At 61.3% G+C, this 17,864-nt stretch overlaps 3 protein-coding genes across 3 annotated transcripts; all 3 read left to right on the forward strand.

Annotated features, from left to right (window-relative positions):
- The first annotated feature begins 13 nt into the window (after window positions 1-13).
- Window positions 14-11,826, forward strand: ACAP1 (ArfGAP with coiled-coil, ankyrin repeat and PH domains 1). The gene is made up of 23 exons (XM_045797386.2): window positions 14-139; window positions 254-361; window positions 930-987; window positions 4,895-5,014; window positions 5,202-5,255; window positions 5,349-5,407; window positions 5,642-5,825; window positions 5,964-6,008; window positions 6,129-6,224; window positions 6,355-6,429; window positions 6,503-6,612; window positions 7,601-7,652; window positions 7,745-7,845; window positions 8,174-8,297; window positions 8,399-8,610; window positions 9,047-9,116; window positions 9,239-9,333; window positions 9,441-9,610; window positions 10,134-10,306; window positions 10,711-10,820; window positions 10,905-11,015; window positions 11,368-11,417; window positions 11,640-11,826. Exons 2-23 carry the CDS (start codon window positions 309-311, stop codon window positions 11,738-11,740), a joined length of 2,223 nt encoding a protein of 740 aa, XP_045653342.2. The 5' UTR covers window positions 14-139; window positions 254-308; the 3' UTR covers window positions 11,741-11,826.
- A 135-nt stretch (window positions 11,827-11,961) lies between these two features.
- On the forward strand, window positions 11,962-15,310 carry KCTD11 (potassium channel tetramerization domain containing 11). Its single transcript, XM_045797390.2, has one exon. The coding sequence runs from the start codon at window positions 13,120-13,122 to the stop codon at window positions 14,005-14,007; it is 888 nt and encodes a 295-aa protein (XP_045653346.1). The 5' UTR covers window positions 11,962-13,119; the 3' UTR covers window positions 14,008-15,310.
- A 30-nt stretch (window positions 15,311-15,340) lies between these two features.
- Window positions 15,341-17,627, forward strand: TMEM95 (transmembrane protein 95). The gene is made up of 6 exons (XM_087867548.1): window positions 15,341-15,770; window positions 15,975-16,031; window positions 16,254-16,334; window positions 16,437-16,457; window positions 16,613-16,706; window positions 16,839-17,627. Exons 1-6 carry the CDS (start codon window positions 15,602-15,604, stop codon window positions 17,134-17,136), a joined length of 720 nt encoding a protein of 239 aa, XP_087723674.1. The 5' UTR covers window positions 15,341-15,601; the 3' UTR covers window positions 17,137-17,627.
- The last annotated feature ends 237 nt before the right edge of the window (window positions 17,628-17,864 follow it).

Below are 17,864 nucleotides of genomic sequence, written 5' to 3' on the forward strand. Positions count from 1 at the left end.
ACCCTGTCCCCAGAGGAGAAAGTAGCCGAGGGACTAGGGCTCCGGGTAGGAAGGGGACAGCAGAGTCTTGGTGGGCGGGGCTGTGGGTTCTCCGCCTGGCCCCGCCTCTGCCCCTCCCAGCGCTGCCAGCAAGTGTGAGGTGAGAGCTCCTCCTTGGACACCCCTTACCCTCAGGGAAGGAATTGAGCCCCCCCCCAGGCTCTTCCCCAGGGAGGACCCCCTCCTCCTTCCTCATCAACCCCTCCCGGGGCAGGGAGCGCCTCCACCTGCACTCCCACCCGTCCGGCCCCGGGGACAATCAAGCCGAGATGACCGTCAAGCTGGATTTCGAGGAGTGTCTCAAGGACTCACCCCGCTTCCGGTAAGTGTGTACAGATCTGGGGCGCACAGGGGGTGAGATCTGACCCCCCCAATACATACACGCACACACACAGACACTATGGACACAACAGACAACCTGCCCCAGGCCTGATGTCCTTCCAGGGAATGAGTTCGCAAAGGGACAAGATCCGCGCTCGCTAGTGGGCCAGGGCAGCACCTGTGCTGCGTAGCCCCAGGCTCTGGTGCTCTCCACCCCCTTTCTGGGCAGAGGGGGCCTCTCCAGCCCCTCTTACCTCCAGAGCTGACATTCCCTCCTCCTGCTCCTGGGGACCCCTGCCCCTCCCCCAGCACCTGCTGGGGCGGTTAGCAACTTCCTGCCCTCACCACATCCACCCTCCTTTTACCCTTCCTGCTCGGGCCTGCGCCCTACTGGCTCCCACACTGAGCAGACGAAGGGAGCAGAAGAGGGCGGGTGGTCGGGTCCTCTTCACCCATCAGCTTTTTCTGTCTGTCCCCTTACCCACGAACCCCCAACCCCAACCTTCCTGGGGCAGACAGACCCGATGGACCCAAGCTGTGTTCCCGTGACCCCATCCCTCTCTCCCCAGAGCCTCCATTGAGCTGGTGGAAGCCGAGGTGTCGGAACTGGAGACCCGGCTGGAAAAGGTGACATGGAGTGGTGGCCCAGGATGGCATTAAGATGAGAGGGGCGGGGCCAGGGAGAGAACTGGAGACTGCCAATGAGTTCCAAGCGTTGTTGAACGCTAATCGTGTGGGCAGATACTGTGGGGGCTACAGAGAAGGAAGTAGGGGCTCCGTACCCTCAAGGAGCACAGGATCTTGGAAGACCAAACTCCCTGTGGACTTCCTGGGTCAGCTGTGAACCCAGCCTTACGCTGGCCCTGGGCCTCCAGGGGTGGCAAGACGGTTCTGCCCCCAGGGAGCTCACAGAGGGCCTTGGGGAGATAAACCAGCGAGGCACTTAAGCCAGGGACAGGAAGGCCCTCCCCGGCCACTCTTCATAAGATGTGCACGCCTCCGCCCCGTCCTCGGCTTGATTTTTCTCTACAGCGCTCGCCCCGCTCCCACGTGGGATGTCTTTTTTTGCCACACTCGCTTTCTGCTGCCGTCTAAGGAGTTACTGCAACCGTAGTGACTGAAGCCAGCTCACGCCTGTTAGCACAGCGTCCGAGGCTCGGGAGGTGGACGCAGCCCCGCCGGTCCTCTGCTCACGGGCTCACGGGCTGCAGTCCCACCCGAGGCTCAGGGCTCCCCTCCGAGCTCGTGGGGGTGTTGGCAAACCCCGGCTCCTTGCTTGCTGAGGCCTCCACCTGCTCACGGCTGCCCACGGTCACCTGCCACGTGGCCCTGGCCCTGGGCAGCTTGCATCATGGTGGCTCGCTTCTCCAAGGCCAGCGGGAGGGTCTCTCTGGTGGGTGCTGCCAAGGTGGCATCAGTGTGCATCGAAATGCGGCCACAGGAGCCGCGTGGCTGTCCCCTCTGCCCCACGGCATGACCTGATCATGGGAGCACTGTCTTGTGGCCTTGGCCATGTTCTGTTGGGTAGAATCAAGTTGCATATCTCATGCTCTGGGGGGCGGGGAGGGGGTGATGCAAGAGAGGGGACCATCCGGGGTCTGAGAGTGTGTCTGTCACGCTTGCCAATTTTTGTTCTTGTTTGTTCGCCCCCCAACAGAACGTAAGTGCCATGAAGGCACTTTTATGTTCTATTTTTGCTCCTTCCCCAGTGCCTCTACCGGAGTCAGAAATTTAGCAGGTGACCAATGAATAGATACACATTTTTTTATATAAACTTCCTTATTTTTAAGTTTCTTTTTAAAGATTTATTTATTTTAGAAAGAGAGAAAGAGTGCGTGCAAGCGGGGAGAAGGAGAGAGACTCTCAAGCAGACTCCCTGCTGAGTGTGGACCCTCTCCCCTCCCCCCCTACCACATGGGACTCAATCCCTCAACCCCGAGATCATGACCTGTGCCAAAATCAGGAATCGGGCACTTAAGCGAATGAGCCACCCAGGCGCCCCTAAGCTTTTTTATTTTGAGTTAATTACAGACCTGCGAGAAGTTGCAAAGATTGTGCAGGGGGGTCGCACATACGCATCACCCAGCTTCCCCCAACGGCAGCCTCTTGTATAATGCTGGTCCGTTACCAAAACCAGGAAATTTGATGTGGGCACGATACGATGAACTGTCTACAGACCTTACTTGGATTTTACCTGTTTTGCATCTGCAGTTGGCCTTTGAACAACGTGAGGGTTTGCAGCGCCGACCCTCCGTACCATCGAAAATTTACATGTAACTCCTGACTCCCCCAAAAGTTTACTGATAGCCCGCCATTGACCAGTAACGTAAACAGTTGATGAACGCGTATTTCGTGTGGTATATGTATTATATACTGTTCCTACAATACAGGGAGCTAGAGGAAAGTGTTATTCAGAAAATCACAAGGAAGAGGGGCACCTGGCTGGGTCAGTCAGTAGAGCGTGCAACTCTTGATCTCAGGGTCGTGAATTCAAGCCACATGTTGGGTGGGGCGCCTGGGTGGCTCAGTCAGTTAAGTGTCTGCCTTCTGCTCAGGTCATGGTCTCAGGGTCCTGGGATCCAGCCCCATGGCGGGCTCCCTGCTCAGAGGGGAGTCGGCTTCTCCCTCTCCCTCTGCTTCCCCCCGCCACTGGTGTTCTTTTTCTCTCTCCCAAATAAATAAAATCTTTTTTAAAAAAAGCTACATGTTGGATGTAGAGCTTACTTAAAAAAATAATAAGTAAACAAAATTTTGAAAACAATGAATCGTAAGGAAGAGAAAATATTTGTCGGAAAAAAGTCCACTTAGAAATGGACCAGAGCAGTTCAAACCCATGTTCAAGGTCGACTGTACTCATTTTCCAGAGTCTTTGTGCATAATTCAATGGCACTTGATCACATGCATAGGTTCTTGTAACCAGCATCCCATTCGAAACACAAAACTCCTGGGGCACCTGCGGGGCTCAGTCAGTCAAGTGTCCAACTCTTGATTTCGGCTCAGGTCATGATCTCAGGGTCGTGAGATCGAGCCCTGCGTCCACCTCTGTGCTAAGCATGGAGTCTGCTTAGGATTCTCTCCCTCTACCCCTCTACCGCTCTCGCATAGTCTCTCTCAGAAAAAAAAATAGAAAAAAGAAAAGAAAAAGGGAAAAAAGGCACAAAACTCCTCTATCACCACAAGGCACTCTTCTGTGCGACCCTTGATCCTGATACGCTCCCCGCCCTCTCTAACCCGCGGCAAGCACTCATCTGTTCTTCTCCAGACTCCTGTCATTTCTAGAATGTTGCATAAGTGAAACCACACAGTATGTGAGCTCTCAAGGTTGGCTCTCTCTGTTTCTTCTCTCAGACTGTGCCCTTGACGTCCGTTCAGGTTGTTACGTATCAGTATGAGTAGTTCCTACGTGGATAGTCCGTTCCTTTCCGTTGCTGAGCGCTATTCCATTGCACGGATGGACCAGTTTATCCCTAGTTCAGTCTTAGAAAAGCTCACCTATAGGGAAAGGGTGGTGGGTAGAAAAAAACCCAGATGCTCGGGGCCCCAGCTGCCCCCAGTGAAGTTGCGAGCGTCTGAGTCCTGGTGCCTGATCACAGACAGCTCGTGGTGACATCTGATGAGGTTGGACTGTGGCCGGTTTCCTGACCATTACTGACCCTGTTGGCCACCTTCAAGTCCAGCTCTCGGGCCCAGCAGCCTTCGTCAGCCCTCGAAAGTGTCTTTCAGTTCATCGAAAGTTCACTGATAGCCCACGGCCCCAGCTTTCTGAGCCCCTGCTGCCCCGGGATTTCCACGCACAACTTCCCTGCTGGTCTCCTGTCCCCTGGGCTGACCCGAAGGGCTCCACAGACTCTTACCCCGTCCCAGCCGTGTTGACTCAGGCCAGAGCAACTGGTGTCACCTCGGGGCAGCGGTTCCCAAACTAGGGCCCAAGGTCAGGAGACCTCACTTTGGTTTCTGACCCAGCCGCCTGGCTCTTCCTAAAGGGACCCTCCTCGGGCCAGACGAATGGGTGCTCATGGAGCACCCTAACATGCCGTCTTTGCCCTGGCCCCGTGGCCAGATGGCTAAGGAATCTCTCTGAGGGGAATGCTCCGTGAGCACAGAATGGCACGACTGCAGACAGGAGGGACTGTCGAGCCCACCAGCCACCAGCAGCCGGGTGGCGCACTCATCCCCGAGCCAGACGCTGCACGAGGATGGGGTTCCTGGGGGGCGCTGGCTCCAGGCAGTTGGGGCAGGGAGGAGACATGGCAGGGGACAGAGAAAGACGTTTTGGAGGGGAAGCTGACCCTGGCTTTGGTGAGGGGCTGGGAGGAAGTTTCTGCGGGGCACGGAGCAGTGGGAGCAAAGACGCAGAGATGAGGAAGCAGCAGGTGTGTGGAAGCCCGGGAGCGCCCAGCTGGGCTGCAGAGAAGCAAGGGCCAGGTTGGGAAGAAGGCACAGTCCTGCAGAAGGGAGAGGCGGGGGACCAGTGTGGGGGTGCCGGCACGGATCGGCACACGGCATAACGCCCCGTCGCCCTGTTGCTTCTTAGCTGCTCAAGCTGGGGAATGGCCTCCTGGAAAGTGGGCGCCATTACCTTGCCGCTGGCCACACCTTCCTTGCTGCCATTTGTGACCTGGCCCGCCTGGGTCCACCGGAGCCCATGATGGCGGTAGGTAGAGCGGGCTGGGGTCTGGAATGCAGAGATCCTCCTGGAGGGGAGGGTTGGCCTGGGGTTTCCAGGTCTCCAGGTCCCAGGCCGGGGCAGGGCTGGGGCTGGGGACCGAGACATCCTGGCGGGCGGGGTGCAGAGACGGCGGCCTGCGCCTGGTACTCTCTCTCTGCCTCTCTGTGTCCAGGAGTGTCTGGACAAATTCACCGAGAGCCTCAGGCACAAGCTGGACAGCCACGCGGTAAGGGGGAAGCAGGGGGGCCTGGTGGTGGGGAGCAGGGCTTACTGTGGCCTGACCCTCACCTGCCCATTTCTGCTTCCCCCCACCCCCCAGGAGCTTCTAGATGCTACCCAGCACACGCTGCAGCGGCAAATCCAAACCCTGGTCAAGGAGTGAGTGGGGAAGGGAACCTGTCCTCCATCCCTCATCCCGTCACCATAGGGACCTCCCTGAACCAAGGAGCTGTGAGGTCGGGGGTTTCTGGTGGTCCGACTGCTGTCTCCCATCCCCGCACCCCCTTGGAGTCCCTTGGGGTCCCAACCGGAAGGCCCCGCGTGGGCCTCCGCCTGAGACTTCTCTGGGGGGGGGGTAGGGGTATCTGGTTCTGCATTTCCCCTCTCCCACAGGGGTCTCCGGGGTTTCCGAGAGGCCCGCCGGGATTTCTGGAGGGGGGCCGAGAGCCTGGAGGCTGCTCTTATCCACAACGCGGAGGTCCCCAGGCGCCGGGCCCAGGAGGCAGAAGAGGCAGGAACTGCACTGAAGACGGCGCGGGCCGGGTACCAGGGGAGAGCGCTGGATTATGCACTGCAGGTGCCCGCCCCGCCCCGCCCCCCACCTACCCTGGGATCCCAGGGCCTCCAGGCCCTTGAGGCTGGAGAGGCCCCTGTGTGCAGTGGGAGGGGGCGCTGTGTTTTCAAGACTGACCTGAGGTCTTTTGGGGCCCCTCAGATCAACGTGATTGAGGACAAGAGGAAGTTTGACATCATGGAGTTCGTGAGTTGCAGCGGTGGTGAGGGCGGGGTGGAGAGGAGCCTGCCAATGGGGGCAGGAGGGAAGAGGAAAAGACAGAGGAGTCCCCTGTCAGCTCGGCCCCCTGCCTGCCTTGTCGCCCAGGTGCTGCGTCTGGTGGAGGCCCAAGCTACCCATTTCCAGCAGGGCCACGAGGAGCTGGACAGGCTGGCCCATTATCGCAGGGAACTGGGCGCCCAGGTGGGGCCCCGGGGAAGGGGGGGGAGGGGCAGGCCGTGGTGGAGGGAGAGGAGGGGACTCTGAGATGCCTGGCCTGGCTTGGTTGGTGGAGACCAGGGCACGTCTGAAATGCCCCCTCTTGTCCGCCCAGTTGCACCAGCTGGTCCTGAATTCGGCTCGCGAGAGGAGGGACATGGAGCAGAGACACGTGCTTCTGAAGCAGAAGGTGAGGCCTCCGGGGCCATGGGGCATGGGCCTCTGCCTGCTCCAGCTGCCCTTTGACCCTCTTGTGCCCCCAGGAGCTCAGTGGGGAGGAGCCAGAGCCAAGCCTAAAGGAGGGGCCTGATGGGCTGGTCCTGGAAGGCCATCTCTTCAAGCGGGCCAGCAATGCATTTAAGACCTGGAGCAGGTGAGGGGGGGCACCCCAATCACCCAAACCCGCTCAATTCAACGTTTCTTGGGTGGTGACAGTGCGCTTAGCACAGTGAGAAAAACAGACAAAACCCGCTGCCCCCACGGACCTTACGTCCCATCGACAAAGACGCCCAGTAAATTCTGTTATGTTGGAAGGAAAGAGCGAGGCGGGGAAACATAGGAAAGCAAGGGGTGCGGACAGCTGGGGAGGGGCTGCAGTTCCAGATAGGGTGGCTGGGGCAGGCTTCTTGAGCAGGTGAGGACTTCTGAGAGAAGACTTGAAGGACATCTGGGGGCAGAATGATCTCGGCAGGAGGAGGAGCCAGCACCAAAGCTGGGAGAGTCCGAGGGACAGAGAGGGGAACGGGGTGTGGACAGAGGGAGGGAGGAAGACACGGGGTGGGCGTGAAGTGGGAGCCCACGGGGGTGTGCACCACGAGCGGGCCTTGTCGGCTTCCGTAGGGACTTAGGGGCCGTGGCAGTGCGGAGCAGGGGGTCCTCTGCTCTGACTCGGCTCCTTCCCACTGGGGATATTTGCGTAAATCGGAAAACTGAGCCCCTTCTATGAGAAACTTCCATCTGTCAAAAAAATTGTGGCAAAGGACTCGGGGCACCTGGTGACCCCGTCTGTGGAGCCTGTGACTCCTGATCTCGGGGTTGTGGGTCTGAGCCCCACGTGGGTGTAAAAAAAAAAAACTTAAAAAAATTATAGGAGACTAATTTTATTGGAAAAAGCATTTTACTGCCATCTGCTGGAAAGTTGTCTTCACAAATGATCAAATCTGGGTTGTCCGCGGTGTGAGTAGCGCCGCCTTCCGTGTCCTGGCCCCGCAGAGCCCTGTGCCCCGCTGACCAGGTGTGAGGGTCAGCCCGGCTCTCTCAGCACAGGCCTTCGGGGCAGAGGGCACAGCCTCTCCGCTGTCCCTGTCCCGAGCTCGTCCCGATGCCGCCCACGTCCACGACTCTGTTTCCGCCTCCCCCAGACGCTGGTTCACTATTCAGAGCAACCAACTGGTTTATCAGAAGAAGTACAAGGTAGGCAGGCCCGGGCCCGGAGGCCGGGGCCCAGGGACACAGCCCTTGCTGCAATTGGTGCACGGCTGCCCCTCGTCACCTTCCCCTTCCAGGACCCCGTGACCGTGGTGGTGGATGACCTCCGTCTCTGCACCGTGAAGCTCTGCCCGGACTCGGAGAGGAGGTTTTGCTTCGAGGTCGTGTCCCCAAGCAAGTGAGTGCCGACGCCTGACGTGTCTGAAGCTTTACCAACGGGAAGGCGGGCCGATCTTGAGGGCATCTTGGAGGCCCCCATGTAGCATCAGGCATTATCCCTTCCATGGTTGGATAGGGGGGCAGTATTGGGGGGTGTCCTGGGGGGAGGGGGGAGGGCGATGGGGGATATTTAGAAAGATCGGACCGATTGGTGTCAAATCTCTGTTCAGCTGGTATTTCTTATGTCAGGACAACTGGGACCAATTAAATAGTGTGTCAGCCAGCCTACCCTGCCTCTTGGCTCCCCGGGCCTCAGACCACCCCCTCTGCTCCCCGCTCCTGCCCAGGTCCTGCCTCCTGCAGGCTGACTCTGAGCGCCTCCTGCAGCTGTGGGTCAGCGCCGTGCAGAGCAGCATTGCCACAGCCTTCAGCCAGGCTCGCCTCGATGACAGCCCCCGGGGGCCCGGCCAGGTGCCTTCACGTGGGGGGTGCAGGGCCAGGCGGCCCCGGGAGGGGAGGCACCCCTTCCCCAGGCCCCATGGCCACTCTCTGTCTACCTCTGGCTCCCCCAGGGCTCGGGATACCTGGCCAGGAGCTCCTCGGCGACCCTGGGCTGTGGCGGGATGGCCTGGGGAAGGGAGCCCGGCGGAGTTGGGCACGTGGCAGCCCAGGTGCAGAGCGTGGATGGCAATGCCCAGTGCTGTGACTGCCGTGAGCCAGCCCCGGAGTGGGCCAGCATCAACCTGGGCGTCACCCTCTGCATCCAGTGCTCCGGCATCCACAGGTCACTCCCCGCCCCTGCTTCCGGCTGGGGGAGGGGGAGGGGGCTGGCTAGAGCCATCGCTCAGGCTCCTCCCTCCCACCCTGCCCTGGCTGGCACTGGTCACCCTGTCCTGGTCCGGCCAGAGGAGTGTATTGGCGTGACTGGAGGTGTGAGGTCAGGGCTCTTGAGGGCAGGGGAACCCATGAACAGCAGAGCAAGGGGAGAGGCCATGAGGCCTCAGCAAGTCTGGGAGGCCCTCCGCCTGAGTCCATCTGGTGGAAGGAGGGGAACAGCAGGGCAAGAGAAGGGAAGTGGCTGGAGAGGATGAAACCCTAAACCTGAGCTGTAGGAGAAAGGAGAAGAGGGGCCGGTGAGCAGGGCCAGAGCCTCTGCGTGGCCCCTGCGCGCCTCTGCCCACTGCCTCACAGAGGGCCTGACTCCCACTCTGGCCGTCCAGGAGCCTCGGGGTTCATTTCTCCAAAGTCCGGTCTCTGACCCTTGACTCGTGGGAGCCAGAACTGGTGAAGGTGACTTGGGGTGCCCCGATGAGAAGCGGGGGCGGGGTGAGTGCAGGGCTGCAGGGCCCCTAGGGCTCAGACACTCACCTCCCTCCCACATGTCTCTCTGCCTCTGCCTGGGCCGCTGGAAGCTTATGCGCGAGCTGGGGAATGTCGTCATCAACCAGATCTACGAGGCCCGTGTGGAGGCCATGGCCGTGAAGAAGCCAGGGCCCAGCTGCTCTCGGTGAGGTCGGGGTGGAGGTGCGGGGGCTGCCTACTTGCGGGGAAGGAAGAGGGTCTGGGACCGGAGGAGGGAAGACGGTCCCCCTCTTCCCCGCCATATTCTGCCAGGCAGGAGAAGGAGGCCTGGATTCATGCCAAATACGTGGAGAAGAAGTTCCTGACCAAGCTTCCTGAGATTCGGGGGCGAAGAGGTGGCCGGGGCCCCCCCAGGGGGCAGCCTCCTCTGCCCCCCAAGCCTTCCGTCAGGCCCCGGCCGGGGAGCCTCAGATCCAGGCCAGGTATAGCGTTGCTCGGACATTTACGGAGACATTTGAGAGCACGAGGCCCCAGCCTTCCCCTTGCCAGTGTTGGGGGGGCCCAGACCACACCAGCACAGGTTTTTTTTTTTTACAAGGCAAGATTTTCAGGGCATAAGTGAAGAACAGGAAGGAGCGTAGGGCTGGGGATAAGCAGGGAGGGTCTCAACAGCATGAGAAAGCTCAGGAGTGAGAAAGAACTCGCTGCCCCAGAGGCCTGTGGAGGGTGTGAGCTCGGCCGGAGCGGAGGGAACCTGGAAGCTGAGTCTGAGTGTCCGCTCACTTGTGACGTTCTAGGCAGTCCAGGTAGCTGAACAGGGAGAGGGGAATGATGCTATCCGTGCCCCATGTCCTAGGGGCCCTGCACACACACCCACACCACCTCCCACTGCAGTCCCCGGAGTCCCGAGGGCCTCCCCACAACTGAGGAATGACCTGGCCCATTAGAGCATCTGGGGACTGTGCTGAGGGTTTCGTACCAGACTCAGCCGATTCCCTCCACCAGAGCCCCCGTCCGATGACCTGGGCAGCCTCCACCCTGGGGCCCTGCTGTTTCGAGCTGCTGGGCACCCTCCATCCCTCCCCACCATGGCCGATGCCCTCGCCCACGGAGCCGATGTCAACTGGGTCAACGGCAGTCAGGAGAATGCCACGCCACTGATCCAGGCCACAGCAGCTGTGAGTCCCGCTGACCTCCCTACCCCACCCTTAGGCTCCTTCCCTCTGACCCCTACTCTGACTTAGGGCCCAGCTCTTATCCCTCCTCCCACCCCAAAAGGAATGATAAGCGAGAGAAACTGGTTGCTAAGGTTGTGATTTGGAGGCAGACAACCTGGGTTTGAATCCAGGATCCCACTATTCACAGGTTGAACCTCTCTGTGCGTCGGTTTGCTCATCTGTGAAATAGGGATAACATACCTCGTGAGGTTGTGCTGTGGACTTAACATACGAATACAGCTGAAGAGCTCTAGCAGAGCCTGGCACAGCCCTACCCCAGCCCCTGGACTGACCCCATCCTAAAACATCTTTGGTCTGCTTCTAAAGATGCCACCTTCTCTCCCGTTCTCAACCCCTCCATGCAGAATTCTCTTCTGGCCTGTGAGTTTCTCCTCCAGAACGGGGCGAACGTGAACCAAGCGGACAACCACGGCCGGGGGCCGCTCCACCATGCAACCATTCTGGGCCACACGGGGTAGGGGCGGGCAGGGATGATGGCTGCGGGAAAGAAGGGCGCGGGTGGGGTGAGTGGCCGGCTGGACCTGGCTATCCTTTCCAGGCTGGCCTGCCTGTTCCTGAAACGGGGGGCCGATCTGGGAGCTCGGGACTCTGAAGGCAAAGACCCTCTGACGATCGCCATGGAAACGGCCAACGCTGACATCGTCACCTTGTGAGGCTGCCCGGGGACGGGGCTAGCGCTTGCCCTACCCACCTTGGGGCGGAGCTAATGCTGGGACCTGGACCGGCATGTGGGCGGGGCTCGGGGAGCAGCGGGCCAGCTCCCGGACGTCGCGCACCAAGGCTGTTCCGAGTGTAGACTGGGGCGTGGAGTAGGGGGGGGGACGGGTAGGGTCCACGGATGGTGAGTTTCTCCCGAGTGAGGGGCTTTGTGGTTGTTAAGCGTCTTTAAGCACTGGACCCCGGGGGACAGGTGAATTAAACAATCCCAGCTCAGAGGATGGGAAGTTGGAGTGGGGACAGTGAAGAGAAAGTCACTGGGGCCTTAATTCCTTCCCCTTCAGGCTACGCTTGGCAAAGATGAGAGAGGTCGAAGCGGCCCAGGGCCAGACAGGTAAAGTTCCTCCAGGCCCGCCCCACACTGTACTTCTGGGCTTCTGGCCCCTGAAGGACCTGCCCGGCGGCGCCCGGCTGCATTGATCAATTCCATTACTTATTCCACAAATATGCATTGGGCGCATGCGAGGGCGCACGTCTTCGGAAGCACGCGAAGAACGCGCGAGCCAGCGCTCCGGCCCGGCCCGCGGAGCGCCCAGCCCTGCCTCCCTCCCCGCAGGAGACGAGACGTATCTGGACATCTTCCGAGACTTCTCCCTCATGGCGTCGGACGACCCGGAGAAACTGAGCCGGCGCAGTCACGACCTCCACACGCTTTGATCCCAGGCCTCCGTGGTTCCGCACCCCCGGCCGCCTCTCCCCCTACCCCCGCCGGCCCCTGGGCCATTAAAGCGTCTGTGCTTTAAGCTTCCCCTCGTGGTTCCTCTGCAGGAAGCCCCCCTCGGGCCGGGCTAGGGGCTGGGTGCTGCGGCCCCCGGGCGGCGGGAGCGGTAGGGGTTTGCGAGTTCGAGTCACGCGAGGGCCACTCCCGGACAGTGAGGCGGGGGCGTCGGCCGCAGCCCTAGCACCGGGCGGCCCTGGGGCGGGGCTCCCGGGCTCGGGCGACGTGGCCAGACGCGTCCGGCCGGGGAGAAGCCGCCCGCGTGGGCTGGGGGGCCGGCCTCCCGTAGGGGGCAGCTGGCGTCAGGCCGGGACGGAGAGGCTGGCTCCGGCCACCCCGGCCCGGAGGCATCCCCGGAATGCGGCGGCTCAGCACCCGCCCCCTCGGGAATTCCCGACGGGAGCGACTGGGAGGGCACCACCCCCAAGCCCGGGAAGGCCGGGCCTCGAGCCCCGGGCCGAGCTGCAGACGTGAGGTCGGGCACACCTGAGAGCCTGCGGGGCGGTCGCGGCCACATCCGGAGCGACGCACCTGAGTCACGCTCCGGACCCCACCCCCGCCCGCGTCCGCCCGTCCGGCCCGTCCGCCCCGTCTCTCCAGTTCCAGACTCTCGGCCCCCACCTCCACCCAGGCCGCGCGAGCACCGCGGGGGCGGGGGGCGGGGCGCCAAGGGGGCGGGGCTGTCCCTTAAAGGGTCCCGGCCGCTGCCCTTAGGCCACTTCCTGGGGGCGGAGAGGACTGCGGCGGCTGCGGCGACACCCGGGGAGGCGGCGGCGTCCGGGTCCCGAGACTCCCGCCTGCTTCCAGCAGAGCCCTCCGGTGGTCCCGGCTCGCGCTGAGCGCGCATCCCCGCTCCCCAGCGGATAGGGAGGCACCTCCGCCGCCCGCTCGCGTCAGCCCCGCCTCCGTCTCCTGAGACCTGCGCCGGAGCCGGGCCAGGCCTGGCCTGCGACTGGTCCCCGGGGCCGTGCGTGGACTCGCCCGCGGCGACAGCAGCGATCTTCCCGAGAACTCGGAAGCTGGGCACTTCCAAGTGTCGGCCTGTGCTCGCCACCGTCACCTACTGGTTGGATTCCGGAAGCCCGCTGTCTGAAGACCTCCGAGAGGAATTGCTGACCCTCCGCCCAGAATCGAATGCGTCTGGACCGCAATCTCCTTGCCCTCTCTGGCTTCTGTGCTTTTCAACCGTTCTCTCAGGCTTTCGGCCGTGTCTGTGACCGGAAACCGTCCCCCACTACCAAGGTAGCTGGGGTGAGCCCCAGATCTTACTGCCTTGTGCTCCAACCTGTGCATCCAACCCAGAGACAGTCTGAACTTTATGACCCAATTCTGCCCACACCCCGAGAGTTCTGCCTTTTCTTCTCTTTCGGTGTCTCCTGTACTCCCCAAAATTTCGCCTCCTCCGGTGCCCTCTTCGCCCCCCTCTTTTGGGGGCCCTGTGACCCTGAATGTGGGGGGCACACTATATTCCACCACTTTGGAGACCCTGACTCGCTTCCCAGACTCCATGCTGGGGGCCATGTTTAGGGCTGGCACCCCCATACCCCCCAACCTCAACCCCCAGGGAGGTGGCCACTACTTCATCGACAGAGATGGCAAGGCCTTCCGGCACATCCTCAACTTCCTGCGGCTGGGCCGCCTGGACCTGCCCCGCGGATATGGGGAGACAGCTCTTCTCAGAGCAGAGGCTGACTTCTACCAGATCCAGCCCCTCCTGGATGCCTTGCGGGAACTGGAGACCTCTCGGGGAAGCCCTGTACCCACAGCCGCCCTGCTTCACGCAGATGTAGACGCCAGCCCCCGCCTGGTGCATTTCTCTGCTCGCCGGGGCCCACACCACTATGAGCTGAGCTCCGTGCGGGTGGAGACCTTCCGAGCCAACATCTTCTGCACCGACGCCGAGTGCCTGGGCGCCATGCGGGCGCGATTTGGGGTGGCCGGTGAGAACAGGGCAGAGGGAGGCCCACACTTCCGTCTGGAGTGGGCCCCCTGTCCCGCGGAACTCCCCGAGGTGGAGTATAGGAGACTAGGGCTGCAGCCTCTGTGGACTGGGGAGCCGGGAGAGCTACGGGAGGTGGTGGGCACGCCAGGCTTCCTGGAGGAGGTGCTGCGGGTGGCCCTGGAGCACGGCTTCCGTCTAGATTCTGTCTTCCCTGACCCCGAAGACCTGCTCAACTCTCGATCTCTTCGCTTTGTTCGGCACTGAGCCCATGGCCCTCTCGTCCGACTGGGGTGGGGGGAGAGGATGGACAGCAAAGCGAATGAAGGCCCCCGTGAAGATTCTTCTTAGCTCTGCCTCTGGAGCTGTGAGAGTCAGGGGTCCCACTGCACCTGACTGGAGCCCAGGTGTGGGCAGCGATTCCCAAGTCTGAGCCCGCGGAGCGCTCACAAGCCACGTAAAGGGTCTGGACTGGTGCTAATCCTGGGAGGGGTGGGGAAGGTTCCCAGGCTTGTTCCTGCTTGAGGCTGGCGGCCTCACAGCATCTCCTTGTTGGAGCTCAGTATTCAAGGTTCTAGAAAAGTAGGGACACCTCTCTGCCCAGGCTAGGCCTAGCAGGACCCTGGAGGGACACTAAAGTAGGGGAGAAGAACTTTGGATTGCTGTAATGTGGTCTCCCGGACCATGGCTTCTCCTACCCCTGAATGGCCTGGCCCGGCCTGACCAAAGAGAGACCAGAACATTCTGGAATATGAGAAGGGGGATTCTTGGCTGTGTCTCAGGTCACTTACTGATCAAGACAAAGGCTACCCCACCCCCTACGCTAGGCTGGCACAAGGGAGCTAGCAGAATCCTCATTAACCATGAGGCTGGAGCCCCAGACTCTAGCGACCTAAGTGTTTTCAAGGGCCCCATATTGATGGCTTTGGCCACCGGCAAGAGGACGGCATCTTCTCGGGTCTTGGTCTTACTTCGTTCACGTGCGCATGTGTGTCACCCAGTGTGTCTGACCGACGTGTGGGTCTCTGCGTCTGCGTTGCCGGAGACAGTATCTGTGTGCCGGTCTTTCTGTGGTCTCTGCGTGTCCAGGCCTGTTTGGGGTTGCCCAGCAACTCTTTAGGCACCAGGGATGCGCGTGGTGTGGGTGTGAGTAGATTGAGAATTAGTAGTTTAATCAGAGGGGTTTGTGTGTCCGCGCAGGCATGTGTGTTCACATCACCACGTAGGCAGGAGGGGCCTGCCGAAGCTTGAGTCACTGGGATCTTCCTGGTGAAAGGTGAGAGAAGTCACTGGGCCCAGCTGGCCGGTAGAGAACTCTCCGTTGCTAAGGCAACCATGGGCATGTTGCTAGGAGCTGGCTGGGAAGGCCTGAGGCTGCCCAGGGAGAGGGGAGATGAAGAGAAGAGGTGGGGAGAGTGGGGGGACGATAGGGGAAGGGATGGGATTTCTGGGTCCCTGAGGAATGGGGTACTCATGCGCAACTTCTTCACTGGGGGAGTCACTCACTCATTATTTATCGCTGGTCATGATTTACAAGAAGGAAAATAAAATTGCTTCGTGGAACCTCAAACTTGTTAAGGCTCCTGAGGGCCAGGTTGGGGAGGGGGGGTTGCGGTCGCCTTTGCAGCAGAAACCCTGCTTTCTCTGCCCAGTCTTCTTCTGGTCCTCAGTCCCTTGGGCCTCCCCTTTGCCCCAGCCACAGATGGACCAGTGGTACCATTCCAGAATATTCTAGAATCCCCCACTGTTCTGGAACACGCTAGGCTCTCCAGGCAAAGAGTTGGAACCAGGATCGTAGCATTCGGAGGCCTTCCCAGCCTCAGTGGGGCCGGCCCCTGTCCGCCACTCGCCAGCAGGCCTCATGTGGGTGCTGGCATTGGGTGGGGTTTTCCTGGCAACTGCCCAGGGCTGTGTCCTCTGCCACCTCCCAGCCCGTGACTTGTCGGGCCGCCTGGCTCAACTCTGCAGCCGAGTGGAGGTTCTGTGGAAGAACTGTGGGGCCTCCTGGAGCTTCCCCGCCTTTGCCTTGGGTAAACTCAGACGTCCAGGGACAGGCCGGGCAACAGTCACCACCGCACCTGGAGTGGGGCAGCCTGTGGCTTCCCAGCCGGGACCCTCAGCCGCCCCCTCAGTCCACAGCCCTCCCTGGACACACCGGCCTCTCCCGGTGGGAGAGCTGCTTCAGGCCCTGGGAAAGTCAGGGAAGAATCACAGGTCCCTGCCCCTCTCCGCAGATGAGGCGTCCATGAACAAAGTCACAGAGAAGACTCACAGAGTCCTGAGGGTCATGGGTGAGGTCAAGGGCCAGGCACGACCCAGGGGCTCGGAGGGGCAGCGGGCAGCGGGGAGGGGAGGTAGAGGTGGGGGAGGCAGGGAAGGGTGGCGGGCAGGTGGAGACGGGAACGTGTGATCCGGGAGGTGCTGGGGGGAGGGGGGAGGAGAGCCGAGCGGGGAGGGGAGCCTGCCCTGGCGAGGCGCCCCGCAAAATCGCAAAATCGCTGCTGTCTCCCCAGAGATCAAAGGGTCTCCTTCCTCCCTCCGTTTATATTGGCATTGGCTGCAACACACCAAGCTCCCCGCGTACACCAGGGAAGGTACTGATGCAGGCAGGGATGGGGGGGTGCCTGGGCTCTGGGGCGAAGGAGGCGTGGCTGAGCGGCTCCCCTCCCCCCACCCTTCGTTGTCTTTGGTTTCAGCTCTCTGCGCTCCCGCCTGCCGTGAGTAGAAAAGGGAAGAGGAGTGAGGACAGGGGCACCTGGGGTACCCGAGGAGAGCCTGGCAGTTACGGCAGAGGCGGGCGGGGGGGGGGGGGTGCTAGAAGGCGGGAGCTGGGGCTTCCCCGCCCCAGCTGTGGTCCCGCTGTCTCCTGCAGGGGGCAGCACCATCCTGTATAACTGCTCCACCTGCCAGGAGTTCAAGGTGCGCTGCTGGCCCCGAAAGCGCTGCCTCCCAGGTTCTACCCCTCGGCCTGGCCTCCCCTCGCTCGGGTCTCCGAGCTCTCAGCGCCCCCCCCCCCCTGCCCCACGACGACTGGTGAGGTCCCTGGGATCACTCACTGCTTCCTGGGTTCCCTGCAGGAAGTCACGATCTTCGCGAAGCCAGGATTCTGCTCCTCTCGGTCTTAGTAGCTGCCCTGCTGCTGGGTGTTATGAGCCTCGTGGTGGAGTGAGTCCGGGGGTGCGGGGGGGGGGCGATAAGAGTGGAAACGCCCTCACCACTGCGGACCCCCCAGGACCTTCCACCACCGTCCCTGCCCCATCTCCGCCCTGCCCTGCCCTGCCCAGGCCTCCCATTCTCTGTCTCCCCTCAGGTCCCGTTACCACCTCGAAGCAAAAAGAACAAGTGAGGACACTGACAGCCTCCTGGCCGCCGGTTCTCAAGACCACGAACCCATAACCTCCACTTCCCCCGGAGGGGATCAGCCAGCCCCTTAGTTCCAATCCCACAGGTTCAGCCTTCCAGACCCCAAGCCCAGACGTCCCCAAGATCCCTGTGTCAGAGGGCCGCCAGGGACCCAGGCGCCCACAACTGGGAAGCTCCTCCCCCCCAGCCCTCAACTAATCAGACAGGAGCAGCCACTGGTTCCAGGAAAATATCTACAGAAGGAAAGAATCCCCTCCCCACACCACCCTTCCCACACCCCCTCCTGCCTGTTCTCGGAAAGCGGGGGCTGTCTGCCCCAGAAGCTCCTCTTGGCCCTCTCGTGACTGATTGGGAATCCGGGAATGGGTGTTTTGGAAAAGTCCCTCCCTTTAGAGTTGAGACCACATCAGTCAGCTGCTGGCATGCTATCCCTCCATTTAACATTGTGAAGCCTTGGCCTCCCACAGACGCGTCCCTCCTGCCAAGGCCAAGTAAACCTGTTGTCAAATGGCCTCCACCCCTGCCTGGCCTCTGTCTGCAACTGGGGAGGGCAGAGGGGGGACGGGAGACTTGGGGTGGCACAGTGGTTCTCAACTGGGGGGAGGGGGGGATCTTCCACCCCAAGAGACATTTGGCGACATCTGGAGACATTTTTGATTGCTTTCATAGGGGGATGTGCTCCTGGCATTTAGTGAGTGGAAGCCGGGGATGCTGGCCTCCATGGCGTCCCTGGCCCCCAGGATGCACAGGGGAGTCCCCCC

The sequence above is a fragment of the Ursus americanus genome, chromosome 14 (assembly GCF_024610735.1).
Source record: "Ursus americanus isolate L20-20 chromosome 14, mUrsAme1.1.p, whole genome shotgun sequence".
NCBI classification, from domain to species: Eukaryota; Metazoa; Chordata; class Mammalia; order Carnivora; family Ursidae; genus Ursus; species Ursus americanus.

Excerpts from the sequence above, each read along its gene's own strand:
- ACAP1 (XM_045797386.2), top strand. The coding sequence starts at position 309 with ATGACCGTCAAGCTGGATTTCGAGGAGTGTCTCAAGGACTCACCCCGC. Across the intron at positions 5,408-5,641 it reads ATCCAAACCCTGGTCAAGGA|GGGTCTCCGGGGTTTCCGAG; the intron begins GTGAGTGGGGAA and ends CCTCTCCCACAG. Across the intron at positions 8,298-8,398 it reads GCCCCCGGGGGCCCGGCCAG|GGCTCGGGATACCTGGCCAG; the intron begins GTGCCTTCACGT and ends TGGCTCCCCCAG.
- KCTD11 (XM_045797390.2), top strand. The coding sequence starts at position 13,120 with ATGACCCAATTCTGCCCACACCCCGAGAGTTCTGCCTTTTCTTCTCTT.
- TMEM95 (XM_087867548.1), top strand. The coding sequence starts at position 15,602 with ATGTGGGTGCTGGCATTGGGTGGGGTTTTCCTGGCAACTGCCCAGGGC. Across the intron at positions 16,032-16,253 it reads CAGAGTCCTGAGGGTCATGG|AGATCAAAGGGTCTCCTTCC; the intron begins GTGAGGTCAAGG and ends CTGTCTCCCCAG. Across the intron at positions 16,458-16,612 it reads TCTCTGCGCTCCCGCCTGCC|GGGGCAGCACCATCCTGTAT; the intron begins GTGAGTAGAAAA and ends TGTCTCCTGCAG.